Here is a 27,614-nt window from a genome sequence, read left to right as displayed (position 1 = left end):
CTCCCTCTCCATGATGCTGGTCACTCACAGTGCTGTGTTGCTGTCTGACAGACATTGTTTACTCTCTGTCTCTAAAGCGTGGGCATCACATAATTTCATAAATTTTCTAAGCTGAAATCACATTCTCAGGGGGAATACAAATATCCTGCATGACCCTCAACAAGCCAGAGGCGTTCATCCTCCTCAACATCCACACCTTGGGCAGCCAAAGCTCAAACTCTGTAGGCAAGAAACAAAACCGTGGCTCTGTATGGCACAGACAGAGCAGGAGGGAGCCCGTAAAACTGACCAGGACACAGGAACAGACATTTTTGGTGATTTTGAACACGACCAGCAAAATCACTCAGAGGTACATTCTTGGCTCGTTTGCTGCCCCACACAGAAAGGCTCCCCAGCTCTCGGGCAGCTAACGGCCATCAAACCAACTCTCTTGGGCGTTTTCACAACTGGGCTGTGTTCTTACTCTCAGCATGGACTTTCATTTCTGCCCACTGGTTGTCTGTTGTTCTTCAAACCCACAGCTGGGGGAAGTGCCTGTGGAGATGGTGTTTTTCTTTCTAAATCAGCAAATTTTTTTTTTTTTTAATTCTTCACAGTTTGCAAGTTGTTTGTAGCCAAAACTCACATATCCCTGTTCGATTTGTTTTCCATCTACTTTATTCTTACTCATAAGCTTAAAAAATGAATTCAGATAATAAAACCGAAGTATTCTGCTACAGTTCATTATTTGGGCTGAAACACCTTCCCTTATGTTTGTTTGCCCATGGGAAGATATGGTAAGTCAGAACCTCTGTGATCTTCCCAACTAGGGAGGCAGAAATGGAAAGAATAAGAAATATGGAACAGCTTTTCAGCTAATACAAATCAGCACAGTTTCCTTGTTTTCAGTGGAGCTTTCCTGCTTTTGCCAGTTTAAGATCCATGTCTGAGTTGTCTCAAGTGTGCTTATGATGAGGCGTTCTGGTAGTAATCCCACAGCAATCTAACTGGGCGACAGCACCTCAGCCAATGTTTAAACATAAGCACTTCTGGGAAAAAAAGAATTATCTCTGTATTTGCATATTAGTCTAACACTCCCCAAATACATGTAACTTCATAAACAGCCCTAATATGCACAACAAAAACCAACTGAGTAAAGATACAAAAACACATTGGCATTCTAGACTGAGTAATTCCTAGGGTACATAGGACCACTTTCAAGTACTTTAGACAAAGCATAAATAAATCTTGAATGCAAATGATGGATGATGCACCCATTCATTTTGCTTCCTCTCCAGTCATGAATTGCCCAAGAAAACACAAGTTTCTTTACAGCAATTGCTGTTACCTCTTAAGAGGGGTGTGGGTTATCCAGCCTTTTCCAGGAAAGGGAAAAACTTGGAAGAATAAGGACTTGGTTCCTGAATGGGCCCTCACTGAAAAGCTGGTAAGGAATGGAAAGTGGAGAGGAGGAACTGCAAGGTGGGGAAAACAAGGAAATCGTTACATAGATACCTGTTTTTAAAAAATATTTATTTATAGCCTGTAGTATAACTGACCAGACAAATTCAGTGGCATTAAGAACAAAAAAGATAATTATACTGAATAATACACATTGACAAAATGAGTTCTGTGGAGTAAAGGAGATCTGTAAACCAAATCCAGATTAGACTGGTACATCTCTGTAGTAAACAAGTACAGAGGCAGCATAGTATACATGGACAGGAATTCAGAGAAATGAACATGAACAAAATTCAGAGAAATTAAATGGAACAGAAGAGTTTCCGCTGAGTCTAATGAACTAAGATTTCATTTTTGGTCTATAATTCTACCATAAATATTTTGGCATGGTCAAAGTGACATAGCAAAGCCAGAGGCACAGTGTCAAATCGATAAACTGGGACCCATTTTGTGAAATGGTAAAAATAACGTATTGCAGTCTATCATCTGTGCTCATATACATGATCTACAATTGTTCTGCACTGGCATTTTAAGACTCTTTTCACAATAAGATTAAAAAAATGTTAAGACTGAAAATCCTGAAGCACCATGACATTGGTTTCTTTAGCAGGAATTGTGTTCCCTGTGACCTCAGCTTGTTGCTGAGTTTCTGTCAGTAAAAAGTGGAAAATGAAATGCATGTAACTTCAGGAGTGACAAATCTGATGTTAACACAGGACCTGTGTCCAGGCCCACTGTGACAGTCTGTTCCCACTTCCTTCTGTGCTGTGGGTGTTTATCCCCAGCACCTCGTGGTTTACATTCAGAATTTTTAGGTCTCATCACTTTGGTTGGCCATGACAGTAACCCCGGAAGGGCCTTCCACAGCCTTCCTTCTGTCCATACCCCTAACTGCAATGGCATGGAGTTATTTGGTTATTTACTGTGCTTAGACTTAATCTTCACCTTCAGGACATTATTTTCATCCATATTCTTCTGTACTCACCCAAAATTTGCCTCAACATTTTATGTTTGAATGTATTTATCTACCTTTTACTCTTCCTTTAAGACCCTAGTTTCACATCGATTTAAAACAACAGGTCTTGTAATTAGGTTGGATAACTGCAATCCAAAATTTTTGCTAGGCAGAACTCCAGTAGAGTTAATTGGCTTCAGTGGGAGACTTCTGCAAGTAGGAAGGGCAAGATTTGGCCTCAAAGAGACTATAAATTCCAGTTTAAAACTCAGTAGTTGTTCAGAGGCTCACTCCTGTGACAACATCGTTCTTCGTGTTTCCTTTCCTGAATTCCTTTCCTAGTCATAGCAGGAAAGCTTTCTGGCACCGAAATTAAATGATAATACCCTGGACATCTCCCAAAACCCTGTTATGTCTTGTAGAAAGCATCGTTGTCTCCACTGCTCTCAAAGGGAGTGTAAAGCCTCCAAGACATCGGGTTTCTACATTTTGTGAGGAAAGGCCAGTTCTTTTCATGTAGGCAATAAACAGGCTCCGATAAGCAACTGTGACCCTGCCAAACTCACCAGTTGCTTTAGATGATGTAATAAGTACTTACACTTCCAATAAACCCACCCGGCAGTATTTAAGGTATTCTCCACAGCGACGTAAGGAAGCACACCGCTGTACAACAACTGCTGAGGGAATCCTGCCCGCTCAGCCCGAGCAGCGCTACTGAACCACAACCACGGGTTCAGGAGCCCCATTCCACTACTGCACATTTCCCATCCTTCACAGAAGCTGTAACGCCATACTCCTTCCTCAGTCTAATTCTCTTTGTGGTAAAACATGAACATTTGGGGTATTACATGGTCCAAAATATAAGTAAAAAATGAAACACAGCCTAGTTCAATGGATCATACATGGATATTTCCACACGACCAGCCTCTATAACAAAGTACTCCTACAGTTTCTTGTAACTGCACAGAAAACACTTCTTTCTTCATATCTGAGATCTCAAACATTTCCCATTCTTTCAAATGCTTCAGTCACTGAATTACATCCTCCTTTGCTAAGGAAATCTTGAGAAAACAAGTCAGTCATATGGTGCTTCCCGTAGGTCACCAAGTTCCTGCCCGAGCAGCCTTAAGGGGAAAAGAGCCTTTCGAACCAAAAGCTCTGCACTGAGGCTGTTCTAGCAGTGGTCCCCCTGGTCTCTAGCAAGCTACTGGATTTAGTTCACCAGATGATCTCAGCTACTGTAGAACCACACGGAGAGGCTCTCACCTCTAAAACTCATGACACAAATCATTTATGACCTTGTGAGCTAATGCATCTGGAAATGAGACTGGAACCACCCTGTTTAAAAGGCCCAGGCTCTCCTTGGAAAGCCCCGGGACTAAAATGCTGCTGCACTCTGGCTAGCGTTAGAACAGACGTGCAAGCTTAGGGTAGAGGCACTTTTGGTAAGAGGAGCTGATAAAACATCCACTGTTCCTCCACTTCTTACAGCATAAACAACGGTATGTGGCCCAAGTCACGTACTCACATCCAAGTTTGGCTCTAGCTGATGTGATTCCCAATTTTTGAAAAAAGCAGAGATGGAAATACAGATCCTGATGTCAAATAAATACACAGCACCCACAATGTGACATTCCTTGCTGGTCCCTTGCTCCCCCAAGGCCCAGATACATGCAGTGAACACACAGGAACCACAGAACAGAATTTAGCAGGCGAGCTCCTGAGAAGACACCGATCCAACGCCACTGCATGAGAGGCTCGTAAGAAGGGAATGGATGAGATTTATTTTTAATCTTCCAGGCTGTAGATATGTCAGGAGCAAGGGGTGTTCAGCAGTTTTGAAAACAAATAAGAAGTGCAAAAGAACCTGAGAGAAGGCCCAAATTTCATTCATTGTCTTCCCTCCCCGCTGCACCTTCTGTTCTAACACTGGGCCAAAATGACTGAGATGAAAGACATTGGTAAAACCTGGAGCTCAATGGAGAATCGGGGCTGAGTTTTGCTGTTTTAACAGTGACTTCCTTGACAGGTAAATCTTAGAATACAATATTTGAGCTATCTATGATACAGCATATTTTGGAGTAAGACTCTATTTCTGCAGTGAAGCCAGCTCTTCACAGGCAAGTAACTTGACTTCCTCCATGTTAGCCTCCAGGAAATGAAATCTAACTCACAAAAATAGCCATTTTGATGAGGGTTTAAACTGAAAAGTAAAGATTAAAATGCCAGTCACTGTACACCACTGTCAAATTTTTCCCACATTGAGTACTTCTGGTTCCTAATGGAGTTCATACTACCTACCTACCACAAAACATCTGTGAATTAAACTGCTTGGTGAAATATATCTTACATCAGATTGAAAAACAACATTAAAATCAATGGGACGCTAAATGATCTGATGCTCTTGAGCTCTGACCTGGTTGAGCACCGTCAGTCAGTGTGCCCAAACGTCTTTCCAAACACTTCGCAACGATTCAGAAAGTGGGTCATTAACACATTTTGTCATGTTATTAAATTTTTCCCTCCCCTCTGAACTGGGCTTTTTTCCAGGTCCAGTAGCCAGCAATAAATCAATCACAGTCTCTCAGAAGCCTTTTGACTTAAATTCTATCCTGTAGGTTGTGTTAAAAACAGAGCAGAAATTACTGCAGGAGGTGAGGCAGGAGGGAGCTAGTGGTGACTGCTGTTTAGGAGATGTTTGCTTGGCCCACAGCCGTTCTTGTTGCCATTCTTTGTGGACTCCTCTTCATTATCTGTAACAGAATCTTCTTCCTCTTCATCGCTTCGTTCATCTTTCAAGTCCTAGGGAGAAGAAAGCACTGTGGGCACATTCTACACTTGCAGATAAGTTACTGGATTGCTATTATCAGTGCAGATCTTTCAAAAAGGCCTGCGGGTGCCAGACAAGCAAGTCTTTTATTTTTAAAGCAAACTGGGTATCTGGATCTTTGCAATGACTTTGAAAAAAGAACCCATTAATTTCATTAGGCAGGTGCCCCCATTTGTAATTGCAAAATGAAAAAATGGTGCATAAAAGTTCCCGAACATGAGACATTCTCCCTTCTTGGAAATTCCCCATCACCCTCTGAAGACAAAACTCTTCTGTCCTGCATATGCCTCAGCAAAAAAAAAAAAAAGTGCTAAAGGGAAGAAATGAAAGAGGAGCTCTAAATACACTAGACAATCTCAAAACTGTCCTCCCCAAACACCCCCTCCCCCTGAAATGGAGGCTGACATCCAAGGACAGACCAGTTAACTTGCAGAACCTTATGTTTAAACAAAATTTCTTCCATGAGCTTGGCCCAGTCATTTGACCTCCTCTTGCTTGTTTCTGCTTTCCCTTGTAAAGTGTTACTAGTAATCCCTGGGTGCTGCGGGATTAATTAACAATTGTGAAGTGCAGGGAAGATGAAAAGAACATTGTATAAAAGCTAAATGTGATGGATACGTTCGCCCAAACATAGGAGTTGAGAGGCTGCCTGCTTTTGACAGGTGTAAACTAAACAGTGACTAGTTGTGCCAGCATCTCCTGGTATTAACTTTGCTTAAAGAGACTTACTGACCCTAAAATATTCTTCCCTGCTTGACAGCGTATATGTCACGTCAACATCTGCAAAGGGGAGGCCACGTCTATGCAGCTATCATATACGTCTTGGGGATATCATCCTGCTACAGGGATTGCCAGGAAGGAAGGGATGGCTGCTCCATTAGCCGGGATGGAAGGGGGTCAGCGAGACAGTCTGCCCTTACGAAAATCCCTTCCCAGCTCTATAGGAACAGCTTCTAACATTTGGCAATCATGCTTCATCCCCAGACAGTCAAACATGACACTTGCTAATGAATGTTTCCTCCACACAGAGAAAAGACATTGTGTCTACCCAGTATTTTACAGCAAAGGTCAGGGAGAGGTTAAGACAATTTGTCATAGCACATAAAATACGCCATTAGTCCCTTATTTCTCAATTCCTGCCATAACCCAAGACCCTACAATATGTTCAGAAGGTTGGTTCAAACAATCAAGGCTTTGGAATTATAACCAAACACCTCTATTTCCCTTTCAGCACAACAAGCTTACAAGAGCTTACCTGCCTCCCTGGAAGGACTTTCCATACCAATTGATGACCTGCTCTGCCGACTCAGGGTAGGATGCTCTAGTTAAAGATGCTGTAAATCAAGTAAACACTTTTTCCTGCCTAAGAGATGACTGAGAATGGAAATGAGATCAAAGCAGGCACCTAAGAAACTCTCCACCTCCAGCAGTTTCCTGTGTGGTTAGCAGTGGCCACTGGTTGTTTCTCCAGTTACTTGGAAGGTGCCTGGTAGACCCAATAGACTCACCCGATACACTCTAGTTCTTGCGTTGGAAGAGATGGGGCAATAGTTGTTCCCTCTCCAGCATCTTGTGATTTAGTAGACCACTTAAAAACAGGAGTTTTCCTGTAGCTGAGGATCAAAACCTGGGCCCTCACCCTGTGGCAGTCCTTTACCCATTAGAACCAGGGTATCTAGCTTGTTAATGGGAAATCCCAAAATTTAACAGCCAGATCATTGTTGGTGTCAACGGTCAAGTATTGAGGACTGCAGGTGTCTTTGTGTAACGTGGGGGTGTTTGGCCTGCAGGACTGTCTGCTGAGGGAGACCTGAGGCTTCTCTTCCTGAGTGCATCGCCTCTGGCTGCGTGCTGGAGCTGGCAGGCACGTTAGCCCTTGCGCAGACAACCTGCTGCCTGTACAGCCACACCAGGGACACTCTGTCACAGATAAGTTTGTTCTCCTTGTCATCTGTCTGAACCTCAGCTAAACAGCCAGAGACTGCACGTTCCTCCCGCTCCTGGAGTGATGTGCCAAGGTCAGAGATGAGATGCAAAAAAGGAGAAACCAGTGTTGTTCCTTCCCACCCTGTATCTGCTCTCAGAATGAACTAACAGTTTCACTTTCTTAGCCTGCTGGTCTGAGGTCTTTCTTAAGCACCAAATTCATATAAAGAAAATAAATGACAGCTCAGTAATAACTCATCCAACTGCAATCTCATATCCCTTTATACATTACACTTCTAGTAAAATGTATAGGACTAGAAAGAAAATTAAAGCCTAAACTCTGTCTCATCAGAAACTATAAAATTCCTGGAGATTTTCTTTTGCCTTTTCCCTAACAACATACAAAGGGTATCAAAACAAACAAATCTTCCTGTAAATACTGTAAAATAAACTTGGCATGCCATCAGTTAGAGAAAAGGAAAGACAGCCTTTCCCCCACAAACAATTTATGAGGTTCTGCCTCTTTCAGATCACCTCTCTCACTCCTGGTAGTTTTGCAATTTGTATTTGCAGTAAAAGACAAATGTTGAGGGTGTGGGGGGAGGCTTGTTACTTTTTTTTTTCTGCCAGTAATGTTTCAGGGAAAAAAAAACCACCCACAAACTAAACCAAAGTACAGTGTCTGATGCAGAATCTGCTAGCCTCACTGGAAGTACTCTCATCTGCCCGAGCAGTCTGGCTGAGGCTGCAAACGTGGGGAGTGACAGAGGAGGAATGGTTTGTGCTCATTGTGAATAGATTTGAGTCAGTAAAGTTCGGGAGAGCATATTTCGAGTACCTCATTGTGGTCCACAGAGGCTGCTGGTACTCAAGCATATGCTTAAGAATAGCTGGCAGTCTGCTTTGCTTTGAATGCTGGCTGATACGTGACATTGATTCCTGTTTCCTGTAGGAATGAGCTGGCATTTCCCGCATGGAACTGGAAGCTCGGATAGGATTTGCTTCCCAGGTTTAATGCTGTCAAGCTGGATGCTCTGATTAAAGGCACTCTATGTAGTAATTAAAAAACATGTAAATGTTTTTTCCAGCACACTGGAAATCCCTGCATTTGAGATAATGTCTTACATATTTCAAAGCAGCAGGAATTAAATTTCTTTACATTCTGAAGCAACCATTGCAAATTTGCTTAATTCTGGGAAAGAGTACTACTTCTGAAATCCTGATATTAATCAAGAAAAAATGCTGCTAAATCAAGTGTAGGTTTTTATTATATTTTTAATCATGAACCTGCTTCCTGACCAAGTGCCTCTACAAATTCTTGCTTTAGAAGAGTCTGGCCCTCTTTGTCTAGTTTGTCTAAGTGACAGAACAGAACTTTAAATAGCAATAGCTTCATCTGTAACTAGAAAACCAAACAAACCTGTCTTTGCAAACTGTTTAACAGACCATTATAAATGTAGTAAGGTATTGTAAGTGAAGCTTGTGCCTCTTAACTTTGACCTTCTAAGAATAACAAAAAATGTAACATTTCTAGGATTTTCCCTGCTTTAATAGCAAGATGTTTTCTCTGAGCCCCTCACATCATATATTATAGTTGTGTTTTCCAACTCCAAGACTCCGCTCTTACTGTCCCTGAGCAACAACAGATGAATATACTATCAGAAACACAAGAGCTGGCAAACTGTAAATACCACAACTGAGGCCATCATTAATACTCAATGCTTTGGTTTAATGGCATCAACTGCATTTATTATACTTCAGATGGTTTAGGGTAACAGACAAAATGGATGTGTATATTTTATGTTCTGGATGACTAACCAATTTAATCTTTCTAAATGGATGAATGGTTTCAAGGTTTATGAGAAGCAACACTAATGCTATAAAGTCTGCAAGAGAGCCATTTGTAGTGAAGCCAAAGCCGCAAACTTTTATAATCTTTTTTCCTTTTGTTTAACCCTTCCACCTGCTGCTCAGTCTGCTTCTCTTAGTGAAATGAACTGTATTTGTTAAGGTAGTTTTGGCTTCTTGCATTTCACTGCTCTTAGAACGTGTATCATCCAAGTCATTAGCACCACATCTTATTACATGAACAGTAAAGGACCTTCCAAGAGACTTCACCAAGGAGAAAGACTTCTTGAACATAAGCAATGAGCAAACTTCATAGGCCACTTCCCAGCCTCTTGTAACCAGAAAAACATTGGTCAAATCTCCATCTAAACTAACAGAATTTACTCCTAAATTGTGCAAGTTTGTCTCTCAATAAAGCACTCAGAAATCTCATCCCTCTTGACAAGCTCTTGGCGCTGCACTCTTTCTGCTACAGCTGACGAGGGCATCGGGAGAAGGACACGGCTGTGCTGGAAGACAGATGGAAACGTGGGTTTCCTGGTCCTATGTGCAGGTAACACCATCTGAAGCTCACTGGTGGAGAAGTGGGACTGGGCAGACACCCCCCTTCTCTCCTGCTGCCCTTTACTGGGCACATCTCTGGCCACGCGCACGTTGAGGTCGCAAAGCAGCCACCGCTTCGTATCTGCTACGCGGTAGTTAAAGTGGAAAGTGTAAGAGCGGAGGGAAAGGCAGTGCCAAGCAGTATAAAAACAGGCAAAAATATATTGTAGCAACGTGGATTGATCCTATAAACAGTGAGGAAGCCTTAGCAACATGCCTGCTGCTTTCTCAGAAGGGGAAGGGCACTTGTTAACAAACGCTTTGTCGGGTCAATGTGCCTTACTGCAGATTGTTAACTCGAGGTCTCAACGTGTAAGTTGTTACTATAATGACATGCTCCGAAACAGAAATACCCACTGAGGCAGCATGGAGAAAGAGAAAAAGAATCTGGCTGAGAGATATCTGAGCAGAAGATGTTTCTGCAGTGAAGTTCAGTGGCTACAACATTTTTTTCATGAATCAGCTTCCAATCCAGCCTCTCCCTGACAAAGGCACATACATTTTAAGAGGCGTGCCATAACTTCCGTTGCCATGATGAAGGCAGTAGCGTAGTGTCTGCTGCACAAATTCATGGTGTGAGTTTGGGAGTACAGTGGTGGGGGTCAGCTAACGAGCTGAACGAAAGAGAGGATGATACAGGCTTGCTGTGCCTTACCACAGGCAAAAGTAGGCAAGATCAGTCCGTACCAGTTCAAGCTCTTTCTCACTGGTATAACTGTGTCTGGAGGTGGGGTGGGAGATCACAGAATCACAGAATCATTCAGGTTGGAAAAGACCCTTGGGATCATCGAGTCCAACCATCAGCCCTACTCTACCAAGTTCTCCCCTACACCATATCCCCCAGCATCTCATCTAAACGACCATTAAACACATCCAGGGATGGTGACTCCACCACCTCCCTGGGCAGCCTATTCCACTGTCTGACCACTCTTTCTATGAAAAATGTTTTCCTAATGTCCAGTCTGAACCTCCCCTGTTGCAGTGTAAAGCCATTCCCTCTTGTTCTATCGCTAATTACCTGTGAGAAGAGACCAGCACCAACCTCTCTACAATGTCCTTTCAGGTAGTTGTAGAGAGCGATGAGGTCTCCCCTCAGCCTTCTCCTCCTCAAACTAAACAGTCCCAGCTCCTGGATATACCAGGCCTAACTCACCTGCTGGGATCATCACTGACTCAAGGTTTTTCAAGGAGATTTCAATTTTGCCCCTGCCTGGGCAAGACTAAAAACAATTAATCATTTAGGTTAAGCATGATTTACATCCACACAGGTAACTGGATTTCTTCTAGCAGGGACAGATATTTAAAAGCAATTCGCAGCTGATTCTGCAATTTTAATTATGTGGTTTCCGATTTGGTGAAATTTAATTTTTTGGATTTTCAAATATTTACTCTTATCCTTCAGTTGGAATTTCCCAACTCTTAAATGCATCTTATTAAAATCAGAATGTCCTAAATCTCATACCTTAATTCTACCTGAAGAATATTTTCATTTAAATACCTACAAACATATTGACTAGATCTTGATTTTTCAGTGTAAAGACAATAAATTCCATAGCACCTGCACATATGGAAACAGCTTGTAGTACCAAGATGAAAGCTATTAGTCAGGTCAGTAACCACTGACTCAAATAAAAGAGATAATAAACAAGTGAGATAATAAAAAGTCAGTCTAAATAGATAGAAGGGGGTACTTTTCTAACAAATAATACTATAAAGTTGATGAATCTCTGAGTTCAATATGTTTAATTCAACATCAATAATTCAGCTCAGCTGACATATGACTTAATATGTCTTTACTTTCCTGTGGAGACTAAGCAATATACATTTGGATTCAAGCAAACTGTTCTATATTTCCAGCCTGGAAGATTTTATTGGAAAATATATTTCCCTTTTCAGCTTATACACACCAGGCAACATAAAAAATGTTGATCTTCCATGGAAGATGCGCTGTTGGACTCTGCTTTCTGCAGTTTTTAAATGAAGATGCAGACTTTCTAGACTAATTGTTTTGGACATCTTGTGGCCAAAACTCCTCTTATTTAATCTTTCTTCTATGTAATACCCATTCCCCAAGCTTTCCACTGGGAATTTTCAGATGGAACTCAAAGATGATGTGTGAAAAACAAATTAAAAGAAAAGTTACACTAATTCCGCAAATATTGAAAAGAATAGTCCCATAAAACTAGATGTTACTATTAGAACATGTCCCTGATTTTGATGGTAGGAGTAAATTTAACCTCCAAAAAAAAATATCACTTGTGTTGTCACTCAGCATAACACACCTGTAACCGGAGCTATAATACCCTGGCTGTTCAGAAGAAATAAATCATTGTTTACAGTTAATCAGGTACTCTGTGGTTTCAATAAAGTCTGCTAGCTGTGTTATTGAAATCCACTAACTAAACCTTGCACTCAAGTGTATGTTGCTTTACGATAATGTCAAAAGCCCAGGAGGTACCGAGTGAGTCATAATGTCCCACTGCTTTTTGAATTATTCCAATTTTAAATCCACAGTTGGCAAAGAAACAAAGAACAATATAATAGGCATTTGATGCTGTTCTCTATAGTGAACTTTTTTTTACCCTAGGACAGAACTTGCATTAAGCCAAGGAGTTCAGTGGTATGAACTTTTATCAGAACATGCACTTTTATTCCTTATAATGCTTTTTTGGCCACAAAACAGCTGATCAGACACTCACACTTTTCTCAGTGAGGTATGATACTGCACTTAAGATGAATGTTTTGAAACAACACAGCTGCTAAAGAATATTCCTACAGAAGCCTTATAGCACTATTAAACTATCCTGAAACCACAAAGTATACAACCATGTCAATGATAGGCACTCCTATCTAAAGTGTCCCTTAGGGTGCTCATTTCTCTGTTTTCATTGTTAGGAGGCATTCCGTTCCTTTTGTGATGTATCTAAAGGTTATCTCCACACTTAAACATTATCAATCTAATTTTCAAGTCACATCCCTAATGAGTAATGTCTTTTCATTTGACATTCATATCACAATACCTAAAATCATGTCAATACAGTATTTCTAAACACCCTGATATCAAGGCTGGATATATAATACTCTAAGTAGTGCCTAATGAACAAAGTTTCTTAAATAGCTTTAGAAGTCCCTGAGACTTGTGTGCTGAAGTCACTTGGTGGGGGATTTACTTCAGTGAAGTTCAGCATTCTGAAAGTCAGGTATCTACTCAGAGACTGGTATCTAGGACAGCCCTACAGCCAACAGAAACGGGTCTTCCAAGGGTGACCTGCCCCAGCACTGTTGGATGACAACACTGGACACTGTGAATTGCTCACTGGAGACACCACTCTTCCTCCACTGATTACTGAGGGATCCTTGAACTTGGGCTAAGCACAGCTTAAGTTAGGCCAGACAAATCCTACCCTCCCATGCTTCACACCCATCACTGCCTGACTGATAGACTGATCGGCTTGGTTTGCTTTCCGATGATGTGAGCTCTGCAGTGTGCTGCCTGGTCCAAAGTTATCAGAGTTGTGTTACGATGGAGGACAGACTGCTCCTTTTAGGATTTTCTCCCTTCTTCGCATGTAATAAGGATTACGGAGCACTCCGTATTTCCGTAAAGAAAATATATTTTCTTTAGATACAAGATAGGACAATTTCCTTTCTTAATTGATAATAATCTATCATTACCTAGCTTTATTTCAAGATTTTTTTTGATCGATTCAGCAGATTGCAGTACTGTGAACCCCTCTGAAAGTACAAGAATTACTCACCTCATAACAAAGTCACAATTCAAACCTCAGCAGCATATATTAAAAATAGTAAATGAAGGCATCAAGAGTTCTGCAGAAGGCCTAGGGTTTGCTCTGTGGATTGATTTTTGGCAATTGAAAAAATAAATACATATGCACACTATTATATATATATATATAGTTTTTATATAGGTGCATATATATAAAACTAGCAACAAATGGAACATTTCATAAATATCCTGCTAGAAAATTAAAAGATATGAGCAGTTAACAAGGGAAGCCAGAAAAACTGTCAGCAAATGCCCTTCTGTGAACAGTGAGGTAAATCAATTAATTTTAAAGCAAAAACATTACCAACATTTGTCTTATATCTGAATTAGGAGCTTTTACATAAAAAGAGTCATTTAGATCAGGGATTTACTAAAATTAGAGTTGCCTTGTGCCAGACATACATGCAGAGAGAGGGGCGGGGGTGCTTGTTTGGCCAGATCCATTGCTGGTGAAAACTAACACAATCCCATTGACTTCAAGTCGAGCCCTGCTCATTTATACCAGCTGAGAACCTGGCCCCATATCAGCACCGCAGACTTCTGCTGAACTGGCCAGGGCAGGAAGCTTTGCTTTCAGAATTACATATAGTTTTGATTTTCTATTCTTAGAGGCAGTGGTCATCTGCAGGTCCTACTGAAGTCAAACTCAGCAGCTTGGGAAAGAGTAGACTTTTACTGCAGCACATAAGAGACCTGCACAGCCCCACTCACGGCACAGCTAACCTGAGAGAGGCAAAGGGAGCATCCACACACCCCATTTGTGGGACTACGGCCACAGGACTGAGGCTGCTCCTGCACAGTCGTGAGGGTGTGGGTGGTGTGTTGTAACAGAGCTGTGGAAGGGTACTTTGTCCTAATGCTCCCATCCCAGCATACCTTATCAAGCCCATCTATTCCAATCAGACGCTCAGAAATCTTTTTCTTCAGTTTCTCATTAGTTCATTCTTCCATAATGGTCATAAAAGCCCTCAAGTTTTCTAAACTTTACCTGATTTTTTAATATAATATTCAAGTGAGAGGTGTTGTGGAATTATGGACATTCTAAACAGAGTTGATTTAAAAAAAAGTTTAAAAATCAAAATTCCAAAGAATATTGTTGCTGTTTTGAAATTGGAGAAGTATATTCTAGCACATAGTATAACATACCTCCCTGGAAGTCATTGCTCAGCTGCTGACCCCTTTCATAACCTGGAGTAAAAAGTAAAGTTTTAAATAGCAATCTGCCTTTTAACTCACAGTGCCAGGAAAATGAACTGGCCAAGGCAAAGGAGACCAGACAGTGCTCTTGGATTGGCACATAACATTTGTGCAGTAGAGAACTGGTGGCTTTTCCTCTTTCACAGACTCTGCTGGGTTACACACTTGGACAATATACATTACTGAGGTCAGCCTTGACTTCAAATCCCCAGTAAGAGTAGGACTCCAGAGCTCCCTAGCGTGCACAGAGCGGCTTTTCTCCTTTTTGCCTATCATTGTAAATACCAAGCAGTGAACCTTTTACTCTTTTATGCTTTATTCTGCCTGCCTCTCACCCCTCCTCCCTCAGATGAATTTGGCAGCATAAAGTGAGACATGTAGCCAGGCTTTGGTCTTAACTAGATTGCTGTAGCAGAATGGGAAATATGCAGATGAAAGAAAGTCATAACAGGAAGTAATTTCCCTTTACTAGGGCATGAGCCTTCACGCTGCTGACCTGGCTGGCTAGCTCCCATCTTCAGGCTATTAAAAAGCTCATGTCCCAAAGGCAATAATTTGAATCAACTGGGAAGGTTCCCAGATAGACTGGTTTTCATGTCTAAGAGGGAAAACTTTCATGTGTCCTATTTTGTTCCCCTAATAAGCTATCCTCCTGAGAAAATCTGCTATAAATATTTATCTGTTGAGAACCAACAAATTCAGCTTCTCCATAACCCATTTTCCTTTAAAATGGGGAAAAGGCAACCGCTGCTAATCTAGTTCAATCTGTCTTGTGTTTGTGCTAAACCTTCACTCAGAGAACTTAAACTCTGAAGCGGGACATCAGCGTGTACTGGTCCTTCCCAGCCTAGAAAGTAACCACAAAATCTCCAGTGAAAGCTTTTCCACAACTTCCCAGTCCCACAGCATCATAAAATTGTAACTAACTAGATTATCCTCTAAAATATATTACCGCTTTTAAAACGACTACTTGGAATTAAGGCAAGCACACCTTCTGGTCCGTTTTATCAGCACCCTGATAGCCATTGGCACAGCACAGGCTTAACAAAACACATAAGTAAAAGAAAACAAAACTTATGTGCCTCTGGTCTAGGAAACTAAACCCTTGTCCTCTGTTTAACTCCTGTAGAATGACATTTTTCTGAAATGAATGACTTCTCACTGAATGTGTTAATTCTCATTAAGTTTCATTTTCTGATTATAAATGTCCTGAAAATAGATTTTTTTACTGCTTCAGAAAGAAGAATAAAAAAATCAGCTGAAAGTCTGATTTTTTTAGGAGTCCAATAAACTTCTATGCATGCCAAAACCAAATATTCATTTCATGCTTCATTTTCACATCCCAGTATTTGCACAGCATATGGAAGCACAGCACTGTCGTGCATGGAACAGGTTCCTGAGATGACCCTTCACAGCTCACGTTAAAAGTCAGTTTATTAGCTAAGAGCAATCAAGCTCATCTCACCTATGGTGTGTCTCATGCACACCGGACAGCACACAGCTCCAGCACATGAATGCTGGATCCAATTCTGTTTGCCACAAAAGAGATTTAAAATGTAATCTCTTTAGAGGCTATTCCACTTCCATGTTACATAGAGCTTTTCTCCTCTGTGCAGTTTTAAAAATAAGGTTTCTGTTTAGGATTAAATATCTCAAATTATTGCACAGTTCAGTGAGAAAGTCAGTGCTGCCTCAGCTGTCAGAACAGCCGAGCGTTCGCAGTCACAGTGCTCCTGGGCGAGCGGAGGCTGAAGAGTGACTCTCGTTTCATAAAGGTAAACCAGTAGATTTTAACCACTGTGGATCCATGGTCTAATTCTAAAGGATATAGATCTGATCTGATTCTTTGGGAACTGTCAACGTTAGGTTAATGGTTGGACCGGATGATCTTCAAGGTCTTTTCCAACCTAGACGATTCTGTGATTCTGTAGGTAACTAAGGAAAGCAAAACAAGTGCTAGGGGCTTAAATCTGTTGTACAGAAGTTTGCACTTCCATGGGGAAATGTTTAAGGACCCACAAACCAAAAAAACCCCATTGCTTTAAATAACGTGCTGTGGGCCTGTGTTTCATGAGCAAGAAAATTCTCACCCAAGTTCAGCACTGAAATTCCATACTCCCAGGACTCATGTGGTTACAAAATAAATATAAGATTCAAATGAAGTATTAAAAAGAAAAAGATCTGTTTGATGCAAACAGATCAAGCACAAAAAAGTAAGAGGAAAAATAATAAAAGGATCCCAGGGCAGGAAAGTTCTGCAGAAGCTGAGACGAGTCTGAATAGCCTCAGACTAAACTCAGCTTAAAGGCATCTGTCAGGAGCAGGTAGTATGGCCTCTGGGAACTGTATAACTTAATTTAAAAACTTACACAAGTCTCTAAAGAGATAAATTCACAACAAGATAGAAAGAAAGTAACACAGGCCAGCACCTCTGCAGGTGTGAAGAATCATTATTCTTCAATATAAGTAGTGAGGGCAAGTTTTATAAGAGCATATTATGTCTGTGTTCCAAAGGACCTTCAGACCTTGCCTACACATTAATAATAAAACATATCGAGTATTCTAGTCCATAGGGCACACTTTTAGGGATACAGTTTTAGTAGTATATTTTCTTTTGATACAGAAAAGGGAGTAACTGTTTTAAGGAGTCTTTATATGGCTAACCACTTTTCATGCCAAGGACTCTACACTGGCATCCCAGTATCAGTATATAAGAAAGAACAAAGGAAAGAAAGTTAACTCAAACTGGCAGAGATTTCTCAGTATGAGAGCAATCCTCAGACAGAACAAAATGCTGAAGTAGAAGAACAATTGCTGGAAACACCAGAAGTATCATGACAAGTATTTCACAGCTCTCATTACAGGCCCAAAATAGTATTTTCTTATCGTTTTTAGCTACCCCTAGTCTGTCATTACTCATCCTTTGAACACTAACTCTCACCATTCCCTTGAGAATTTGGACCAAATAAGGAGTGAATAAACCATGGACGAGGATATGTCCAACCAAAAATCTTTGAAAAGCCTGCTTACTGAGTACAAAACACCAAAGGAATATTGAAGATACAGAGGTGGCACCTACTAATTTTTTTAAATAGTGACAAGTCCAAAAGCCTGGTCTACAGCATTGCAGGGTCTCTTCTGCTTCAGGAAGAGGAAAGAACCACAGTGAATCCAACAAAAATGCAGCTGATGACTCCTAAATCATAGTGACCATTAGCAAGAAGCTCATTGCCTTGCTTGATGGCAGTCTGACGGTGACAAGACAATTAAAAGAGAAAGAAAACATATTCCTGGTCACATTACAGTCTGTTAGAAACCTGCCATTACCTTCTGCCATTGATGGACTTTGCATCAGCCTTGAAGTATCTGAGTCATGTGGATGTAATGCCCATTTCCTACAACTCTCACATATTTTTCAATATTTAAAGCACTGTAGTCCCAAAACCTTAACTCAGTGTGTAATGGTTTTAACATATATTTTACGTCTTAATTTGCCATAATAATGTGGCTATAAGCTGCTGTCATTCGCTCCCTTTTTCTGACCTTGGAAATAAAATGTTTAATCTCCATGGGATTTTCCTGGCGAGGTATTTTAAATCAGTGCATATGTACATACTTCTCTATATGTTTTTTCAATTTTCCTAAAATATTCTCATATGTGCAGACATGATGACTAGACATGTTTCAGTGGTGCTTGAAACTTGATACAAGTGGGTAATTTAACCATGTAATTGAACAATATTACAGAAACACACGGAGTTTCCTAGCAACAAAAGGCCTTGGACATCAAGATGGCAGGCAGCAGCTAACATTGCAATTGTCTGACCTAACTTGAAAAGAAATTACACTGAAAAATGTCCTTCTTCCTCTCACAGCAGAACTGATCTAAGATACATGGCTACAAGTCTGACCTTGAAAGGCTTTTCTTACATGCGTATGCCTTACTCATATACAGGGTCATAAAATGTCATACAAGAAAGGACATTTGGGTGCCTTTTTGGGTATTTTTATATTTTCCAGAAGAACAATCTTTGATTTGAAAAATTTAATACTCCTGTTCCCTCAAGTTTAACCCCATAGAAAAATAAAAAGCTTTTTAATGCAAAGTAGCTGAGTGCAGCTTAGCTTGTTGTTGCAGAATTCCCCCTTGTTGGGGTATTTCTGGAGGACTGGGGCATGGGAAAGGTGGCACAAGTGCCCTGAGCCTGGAGACCAGTGCTGCTCTGTGCTACCAGCTCTGGGGCCAGAGACTCCCATGCCTGAGAAAATAGGACACAGAAGGACAGAGCAAGATCATCTCCTCCCTTCTTCCTCATTTTTTATTCATCTCTGGCTGCAGTATTTGGGAGGAGGGAAATGACAAGATTTTTAGTCCAAGATCATTTTTACTGAAGCAAGTCAGTCAGCTGAGCAGTTATCCCAGAGGACTGAGGATAGATAATTGTCCCCTTTATTAGTGCAGAGGGGAGGTGACATCTGAGATGAAGAGCTCCTGACCAGCCAGTCTCAGACCAAAGCCATCTCTTCCTAAGGGGCAAGAGTAAAGCGTGGAAGAAGCTCACAGCTCACAAGGCTGCAGTACTTGATGTCATTCCTGTATTAATTCCCACCTTTAACAAATCCTCCTGCCACAGTTTGGAGATAAGAGCATTGCTTAGAGCTGTGGGTCTAGATTCAAGATGTGACACAGCTCTGTGTGACCCTCTGAATAACAGCAAAGGGGACTTGGTGGGTACGTGACATCCTGGAGACTTGGGCCCTCCTGTTTACCTTCCCCACCAAGTCCCACCTTTCATGTCTGACCCAGACAAGTCCCTTAACTTGCCCCACTGAGAATAAATACATTCAAGCCCACTGACTTTCAGACAGCAATGACATAGTCCAGAAGGAGAGGATCAGGAGAGACACCTGCCCCTGGACAGATGCTAGGAGCTGTTAACTGCTGCACCATGGTGGTTTCCACTAGTGAGCCCAACAACTCAGGGTGGCTCAAGGCTCCGAAGGCACTGAAAAAATTCCATAGACCCTTGCTATGCTCGGAGCTTCCTTCAGTTAAACAACAACATCAGTCCCTATTCCCAGTTACATCATGACTTCATTTTTCCATCCGAAGTAGCTAACTGTTGCTTCAAGAAAAATGTCAAAAATTGCCTGTTTTCTGAATGAAAACTTAAAAGTCTTGGGCAGAGAAACAAAACCCTTCCAATACAAGGATGATGGTTTACTGGTATTTCACTAAAATAACAACAGCTATTTGCATGGAGGATGTCTATAACAAATATGTTGGTATTGCTGCTGCCTTGCAAACACCGTTCTTTTCATTGCCTTTACAGCTCTGGAGGCACTGACTGCTTTCACAGCCAAGTTTGCCACCGCTATGGAAAACAGGCTGCACATGCAAGCCAGCTGAAGTCATACAGACTGAAAAGGGCTAGGGCTGCTGCTGCTACCACTGTAAAAATGTTATTTGGAAACCGTCTTCTCAGAGAGCTGTATAAGGAATCAAAAATCCATGGTAGGGATGCAGGCTTGATGCTTTCCCATTTTTTAGCAATGACTAATACAAAAAGGCTCTTATCTCAAAATAAAACATTTCTGCCCCTTAAAGGCATATAAACAGGCAGGGCAGAATGGCCTTATATAGCTGGCCTCCTAATGTCCTCTTCACCACCGTGTCTGAAGACCTTCTTGCACTGTACTCTCACAACCTCGACCACTGTGGATGGAGAACTATGCCAAAGCCTTTCCCTTCCTCAGCTGCAAGGCAGAGGGATGTCCCTCTTGATTTCATCTGAAGAGTTGTATAAGAACAGCCCAGAAACAAGGCCAAAATCAAAAAAGAAAATGAGAAGTTTCAACATTCAACAAGCCAGGCCAGAAATAATTTTGTAATTAATCTAACAGAGGTAAGTGACATGCAAGAAATAGAAGCCTTTCAGTGCCTAAGGGAACATAGAAGCATGTTTTAGAAGCAGAACAACACAAGCCATTTCTTCTACAGATTTGTCCCTTATGTACAGCTGTTTGCTGTCTAACAAGGGTTGAGTTTGTAACTGCAGTTTTCTTCTAGGGAAGACACTGGGTCTTGCTATGATATCCATCTGTCTATTTGCATAAGATTTGAAAGAATCCAATAATCCAGTAATTACAGGATGGTGTCTGTTTTCAGTCAAACAACAATTAAGTACGGGTAGAAAGGAATATTTCTATTTCCTTAAGATGCTTCACAGTATTAACTGCTTCAGATAAGAGGACAGAGTCAGCTCCAATTAAGTTTTTGCATCTTGATCCTCAAAAGAAATACCATTTTTCAATAGTACAACTTGAGTTTCACCTTAACTAGCAAAAATATACCTGTCAATGCTTATGTCAAATCTTAAGAGACATTCTCCAAAGTCTTTTTCTAAATGCTTTTTCTAAATGTTTTATCTACAATGCACACTTCATGACAAGAGACCTTGTGAAAATGTTACTACTTCAGGGAATCACACAAGACTTAAATGGCAGCAAAGTTCTCTTTAGAGCTTTTTCCCACGAGTTTCCTGTACAAGGTAAAAGCAGATTATGGCAGCACCAGACTTGCACTGTTTCTCTACTCCAGTTGAATATGACAGTATTTCATTGTGTCATAATGCAATACCAGATCAGCTTCGTATGGTTTTCTTAATCCAAAACCAGTGTTTAAGTATAGCTGACCTCAGATTTAGATAAACCTGAAGAACTCTGACTACAAGCTTTCTGCAGTATTTAAAGATCTCACCACTCACCTCTCCTCTCCTTTTTTGGTATGTTCCTACAAAGTCCAGTGAGAAAAGATTGCTTTCACTCAGAACACAGGAATTTCTAAAGAGTTCTGCACCATCTTAGGGTTTCAGTTTTTAAGAGAGCTCATTTCTCATTTACTATCAGAGCAAAACATCAGCTACAGGCGAAAAAGGTTTCTAGCTGAAGTTTTGATGTTCTGATCTATGACCTTAGCTGTGACAATGAGTGGTAGAAAGCACATTTGAACATCTCTATACTTTGTAGATCCCTATCAAAAATGCTGACATGAACGTTCAGGAAAACAATAAGAAATTCCAAGTAAATACATCGGAGGCATTAGCATCTGTTTGACACTTCACACATCTTTCTGCAGAAGCAAAATTGCTTACCTTTAAGAAAATGAACCGTCTCAAAATCTTGAATATTAAGTAACCCCAATATAAATGCAAGCCTTGAAGGATCAATAGCTGCCCATTGAATAAAAAATACGCTATGACAGGAGTCGTGGAGTAGTATGTAGGCTGATACAATGTGGCACGAAGAATCCTAAAAAATAAAGGTCACTGTTAATGCTGCAAGATTTCTTCTCTGTGATATTTACAACTATTTTTAATTCCAAACATTAATTATTTCCACAAAATATTAAAAAGGTCTGCAAAGAAGACAGATTAATTAATGAGCCCTGTACTAACTAGATTATGCATCTCTATTGAAATAGAGACTTCAGAAGATGAGAAATTTGAGTCTTGCATAAAAGTATTCTAAATAAATTTAGAAAAAATACAATCTTTTAAAATCTTGAGCTCTGTGTGGTCTAGATACTATGCAACTCAGAGCTTCTCTATGCCATTTTTTTAATGCAAATTCTTTCTAGTCTGAAATCCACACTCCAAAAGAAAATCCTACAGGCTTTGCAACAGGGCTTTTTGTTAATTAACATATGTTTTGTTCATCTTCAGACTTCACTACTTCTATATTATTTGGGGCCTTTTGAATCCCTTTAATCTCATCACGTTTTGCTTCTAAGCTCAAGAACAAGAAACTCAGTGAAGCAAAATGATTGGGGATCACTTGTATAGTTAATCAAAAAATAACAATAAAGTAAAAGACATCAGCATTTCTGAAAGAAAATACTACAGGAAATTAAAACCTTGTGTTGATCAATGTTCAGAACTATTAATTTAACCAGCTTGAGTCTCTAAGGGTTTGTGTACATGCAAGGAGGGGCATGAAGGCAAACTAGAGCAAGTCAACGAACCCGTGAATGTGAAACACATTAAACACTTTTTAAAAGCTAAACATGTTAAGCATTAAGCACACTAAGCACCCGTGTGGATACTCCAAAGCAGATTAAATCATAGCACTCCAAAGTCATGCGAGTATTTAGCAAGTTATGATTTATTTGCATTGACTTCATAAATTAATTTCTTCACCTTAAATTTTCTGAATGCTCCTCGTGTGAGTGAGGTGAGGCACTACCCAAGAACTAGGTAGCAAAAAGAAGGCTCTATGAAAAATTAACTACAATCATATAGGAATTACACCGTAGTCTGATTTTGCAGCTACAGCAGGAGGGATGGAATGAAAAGGAAAATGATTTCTCCTAGTTAAGTAGTTCAATCCCCTCGAAAATGCAGGAGCTCATAGCACTTAACTACAATTTATGAAAATAAGTTAAATAATACATAAAAGCTTTTAGTTAGGTTAGCATATTTTCAAGAGGCTCATTTAAAAACTATTTTCACTTAAATTAAATTTTTAAAGAAAATTACAGTTTTTGTCAACTCTTCTCACTGGCCTTTAATAGCCAACGATAATGGAAGTTTTGCTTCTGCTCCTTAAAGTACAATTCCTTCCTTTCATTTTCCCATCACAACCACTACTAACCTCTCAATGGAAATGGGAAGGAAATAAAAGCCTGTGACTACATTAAATATTACTTACCAGAAGGGGAACAGGATGATTCTTGTGATGAAGAATGCGATAGAAAAGATGATAAAGAGTGTATTGCAGGTTTTCTCCCAGTGAGCGTAATTAAACATTTTGGCTGCCTGCATTGAATGAAAACCCACCAAACATATTACAAATATTCTCGGAATTAAGTTCCTTTCTGCATTTTCATAAACAAGGACTCTTCCTCCTGCTTAGGTGGAAGATAATTTCTTCCATGTTTGACATTTAAAGCAATCATTTTACTGATACCTAATAAAGCAGTATCAAAACAGATTCTTTGTTTATATTTCTCCTTTCATCTCAAGGAAAGAACTCTGTATCAAAGGCCTAAAGAAGAGCTCTTCGATCAGAATATAACAGTGTCTTGAAAACAAAAAAGTGCTCTTGAAAACAGAGGTAATCCCTCATTCCTGTACCAGATTCAAAATGGGCTGAATCAAAGAGAAGATGCTGGCTATATCTGCATGCTCAGGAGTGGCAATGACCCCTCACACGCAGGCATTCTGGTGCACGCACATTACTGACCCTTCTCTGTGCCTAATTCAGCTTCTGTTTACTCCTTTTTGAGAGCTGGAGATCCTAGTGTTGGCCTCTATCCCGCTAATAAAGATTATAATTACTGCTTCTCCCCTAGCTGAACTGTACAACTCTCCATGCTTCACTGAGGCATCACCCTGGGCACTGTTGAATGAAACAGCTATCCTCAAGTGTGAACAAAGTTTTGAGTGCCAAGCCTAAATTTTAAACAGCAGTTTGATGAACTTCTGAGTGGCAGGGCTGAATTAAGTTATTCTGGTAGCCAACTTTAGTTGGTCCGAGTGCTGTCCTATCCGTTATCAAATCAACTGTAAGGCCACACAGTTAATTGGACCACAAAGCAGTTCAGGATTAAAAGTAAACCAACAAACGCCTGTATGTATGTGTTTAATCTGGACCAATCCCAACTGCATGATCCCACATTTAGCTGTTCCAATACAACAGATAAGAGTATCAGGAGCAGAAATGAACAGTGACAGACAACAGCCTACAAGGGCTGCTTACACTGGCACTACCACCAAAAGAGGTGATGAAACTACGCTCTCAATCTTGGTGTTATAAAACCAGGATAACTCTACTGAAGGAAACACAGTGCGTTTGTCTTCCACGAAACCCAGCAGCAAGTCTCTACGACCACAGTGCTGTGTGTAGAATAGGACACTTAAACATTTCTGAACATTGATATTTAATTCAGGGAAGGGACTTCCCCATCAGTCAAGGGGAAGAAATGTTTCTTCTGCCAGTAGATACCTGTGATATCTTGTTCAGGGACAGCTAGAGTGTCTCCAGCCAGAAGTGTATAACGTAGATGTACCCCTTGGGTCAACACAGGGGTGTGAATGCTGACAAAATTAAGCCAGTTTGGAGAAGCAGCCAGGATTTTGGCTGCTAAATTTGCTTGAGAATTGGTATCACGACAAGCTGTTCACAGTCTAGCCAACTTGGTCTAATTTTAACAGTGAAACAAGAATAATCCAGAGAGGCAGCTGTATTTCCAGACCCTGTTCTGTATTCGAGAACTTCTCTTCTGCTCTTTTCTCATAAGGGATTCTGTAACAGAGTATCAGCTTAAATTATCTAGAAGCTCTTTTTTATCTTACAATTTATGAATCTGCAAAGCCGTGTCCCTGTGGGGATAGGAAGGAATATGAAACTTGTGACAAAAAGATTGAAACATCACTGAACATAACCTGAGCAACAACCAAAAACACCCGGAAAAAAAATCACCAACCAAAAAACCACACACACACAAAAAATAAATAAAAAAAAATATGGAGGGCAGGGTTACCTCGAGCCAGAAATCTGCAGTATCATGCACAAACATCACCAGTGTTCCAAGACGCACGTAATTGCCACACCAAGAGCCACTCATCAACCCAATGGCTGCCAAATGATGAACGACATGAGCCATAAAATCCTGTGAAGAAGAAAAAAAGGTAGAGACAAGCAAGTACAGGCCTTGAGGGTCTCCGTGCGGATGAAGTGACAAGCAAGACTTGTCACCCACTGAGAGATGCCCAGCCAGCCAGGAGAGCACGGCTGTGTGCAGGTGTGCCAGGGATGGACTGATGCTGCCCCCATGTGGCAGCGCCAAATCCAGTAGCAGGAGAGTGCTTTCCCTTAGAAACGTCTCCCACCCCCGTCACAGAAACGGAGGTTTCAGCTACAAACAAGCGTGACCACTTGCCTTCCTTTTGTTGTCAATCCCAAGTGTAAATAAGAGAGACCAGTAAAAACTAATCTCAGCCATGTAGTACCAATATTGGGATGGCAGCAGAGTCTGGAATGAAGGAAAACACGGTTAACTCTGAGAACAGTGAAAAGCAAATGCCAAGTGAAATGACTTCTTGCCTTTCCTCACTTTCGCTCCTCTGCTGAGTCTTGCTTAAAAAATTAAGCTAAACTAAATCTCTGTTCTGGGCTTCATTAAGAAGGATGTTCTGGGAGCCAAATATTTTAACCTTTACTCAGACCAAACTCTCAATTTCTGCAGTTCCTCCCCCACCTCTGAATTTTAGCATGCTTTTTTCTATGTTTTTGTCAGAGAACTACACACAGAGTGCTTCTGGGTTTAATTACAAACAACTGCAAATAAACGAAGCCGTCCATTTTGGTGAACAATTAACATTGTAAACATTCACACTTCCCATGACTAAAATGTCAGCTATTTATGCTAAAATGTGCTTAGGGCTAGATGCTGAGCCTGGCTGCTCCCTTGGTTCCAATGCATTTCCCAGGTGGCAGGAAGTAGGCTTGGTAATCAGGTCCCACGAGTAAGAGAAGCCAGGAAAGCTCAGCTGGGAGGCAGGATTCTTCTTATTCTTGGTCTCTGACTAGGATGGGAATAAGAAGGCAGTGTAATGGGCCACAGATTTATAAAAATAGGAGGGGGGGAGCACATAAGAACCTCTGGCAGGTGGGAAAGAAGGTCGTTTGCTTGGAGTTATCTGTTATGGGACTGTTAGTAAAATATTTTAGGAAGAAACAAGAGCCTCGTGGCCCTTGGGAACAACCAGAGTATTGAGCAGAGATCTTCAGCCCAAGGACTTATCTTATGCCAAACCAAATCACTGCAGCACTCCTTCCACCTACACTACTGAGCGATAGGGCCCAGCAGGCACACAGCACTCAGGCTGCTCAGCATAACCCTCTGCATAACGCTATTCTGCAGTGCCTCGAAGCATCGTCAGGCCTAGTGCAAGCGTAGGGGTTCTGCACCGAAACCTGTGACACAGATAGCATCTACTGTAAGCAACTGGTAACCTGGGATGGGTGGAAATAATAGTGGTCTGGCTGGAGGGTTGAGTTGCAGCACAGGCAGATCACGGAGAAGCCCTGCAACAGTCAGCAGGAGGTACCGAAGAAGGTTTTGGTGCCACACCTCTCTAGGTGTTGCCTGCTGGGAGGGAGAAGCGCTTCTGTGGATTACCCCTTCCAATGGGGAAATACCTGGAATGCCTCAGGGCCAACGGCCCAATGCCAAAAAGCTCACCTGAAATGGATAGCCAACCCACGTCTGCCATATGTCGTAAAACCAAGGTTTCTGGGAAGACAGATGATTCAGAGACCGATCAGCTGAGCAACAATAAGTCGTCTTAACTCAAAACTTTCAATACTTAAAATTTCTCTAAGTGGAGCAGGCTAAGAAGCTATGGTCTTGATATCTGTTCTCCACCAATTTTTAAAGGGATCTTGCATCTCAGATTTATTATATTGGTCCCAGCTTTTTGGCTACTTTTCAGGACACCTGAAACGTTCCAGTTCCTCATTTCATCATCCAAAGCAGTGGGTGTGTGTTTTATTACTGCAATTACTCAAGATATGTTGCCACAGTGATTAGATTTTGCTGTGTTTACCAGCCACACACATTACTGGTTCCTGATGATAAACAGTGTTTGGGGAGAAGAGCCAGATGAACGTAGACACGCTGAGAACTGTTCTGCTGCTCAGGAGAAGCATTAATGACACCCCAGGCAGTGCTCATATAGTTACAAGAGGCACTCTCTCTGTTATTCCCAACTTCTGACTCAGCAGCAACACCTCAATAAATAGCCGTGAAATACACCCTTATTGTGACCCCCAAAAGCGCTGCCAAAAAAGTTTACAGCCTCCTTTGAGAAAAATGTGGCTATGTGATGCATTTGTAGGTGTTAACAAGGCATGTTGTAAAACCATGTGTGTGAATTCTTAAAACTTGCCTTAAAAATACAGATTACTCATAAATTACTTTATCACAGACATTCAAAAGATAATTTAAAAAATTAAGTAAAACC

At 40.9% G+C, this 27,614-nt stretch overlaps 1 protein-coding gene across 2 annotated transcripts in view; it reads right to left on the bottom strand.

The window, feature by feature from the left end:
- Window positions 1-1,491: 1,491 nt before the first annotated feature.
- CERS3 (ceramide synthase 3) overlaps window positions 1,492-27,614 on the bottom strand; it is a 51,550-nt gene continuing 25,427 nt past the window's right edge. For both annotated transcript variants that reach the window (XM_074880083.1, XM_074880084.1), the window contains exons 6-11: window positions 26,834-26,884; window positions 25,529-25,621; window positions 25,130-25,258; window positions 23,296-23,402; window positions 21,741-21,897; window positions 1,492-5,197 (exon numbers count right to left, since the gene is read on the bottom strand). In XM_074880083.1, the coding sequence (XP_074736184.1) occupies window positions 5,066-5,197; window positions 21,741-21,897; window positions 23,296-23,402; window positions 25,130-25,258; window positions 25,529-25,621; window positions 26,834-26,884 (669 nt within the window). In that variant the 3' untranslated portion in view covers window positions 1,492-5,065. The remainder of the gene's footprint in view (window positions 5,198-21,740; window positions 21,898-23,295; window positions 23,403-25,129; window positions 25,259-25,528; window positions 25,622-26,833; window positions 26,885-27,614) is intronic.

Source organism: Strix uralensis, chromosome 11 (genome assembly GCF_047716275.1).
Source record: "Strix uralensis isolate ZFMK-TIS-50842 chromosome 11, bStrUra1, whole genome shotgun sequence".
NCBI classification, from domain to species: domain Eukaryota; kingdom Metazoa; phylum Chordata; class Aves; order Strigiformes; family Strigidae; genus Strix; species Strix uralensis.
Note: the sequence above shows the minus strand (reverse complement) of the source record. Positions and strands in the feature narration are given on the sequence as shown.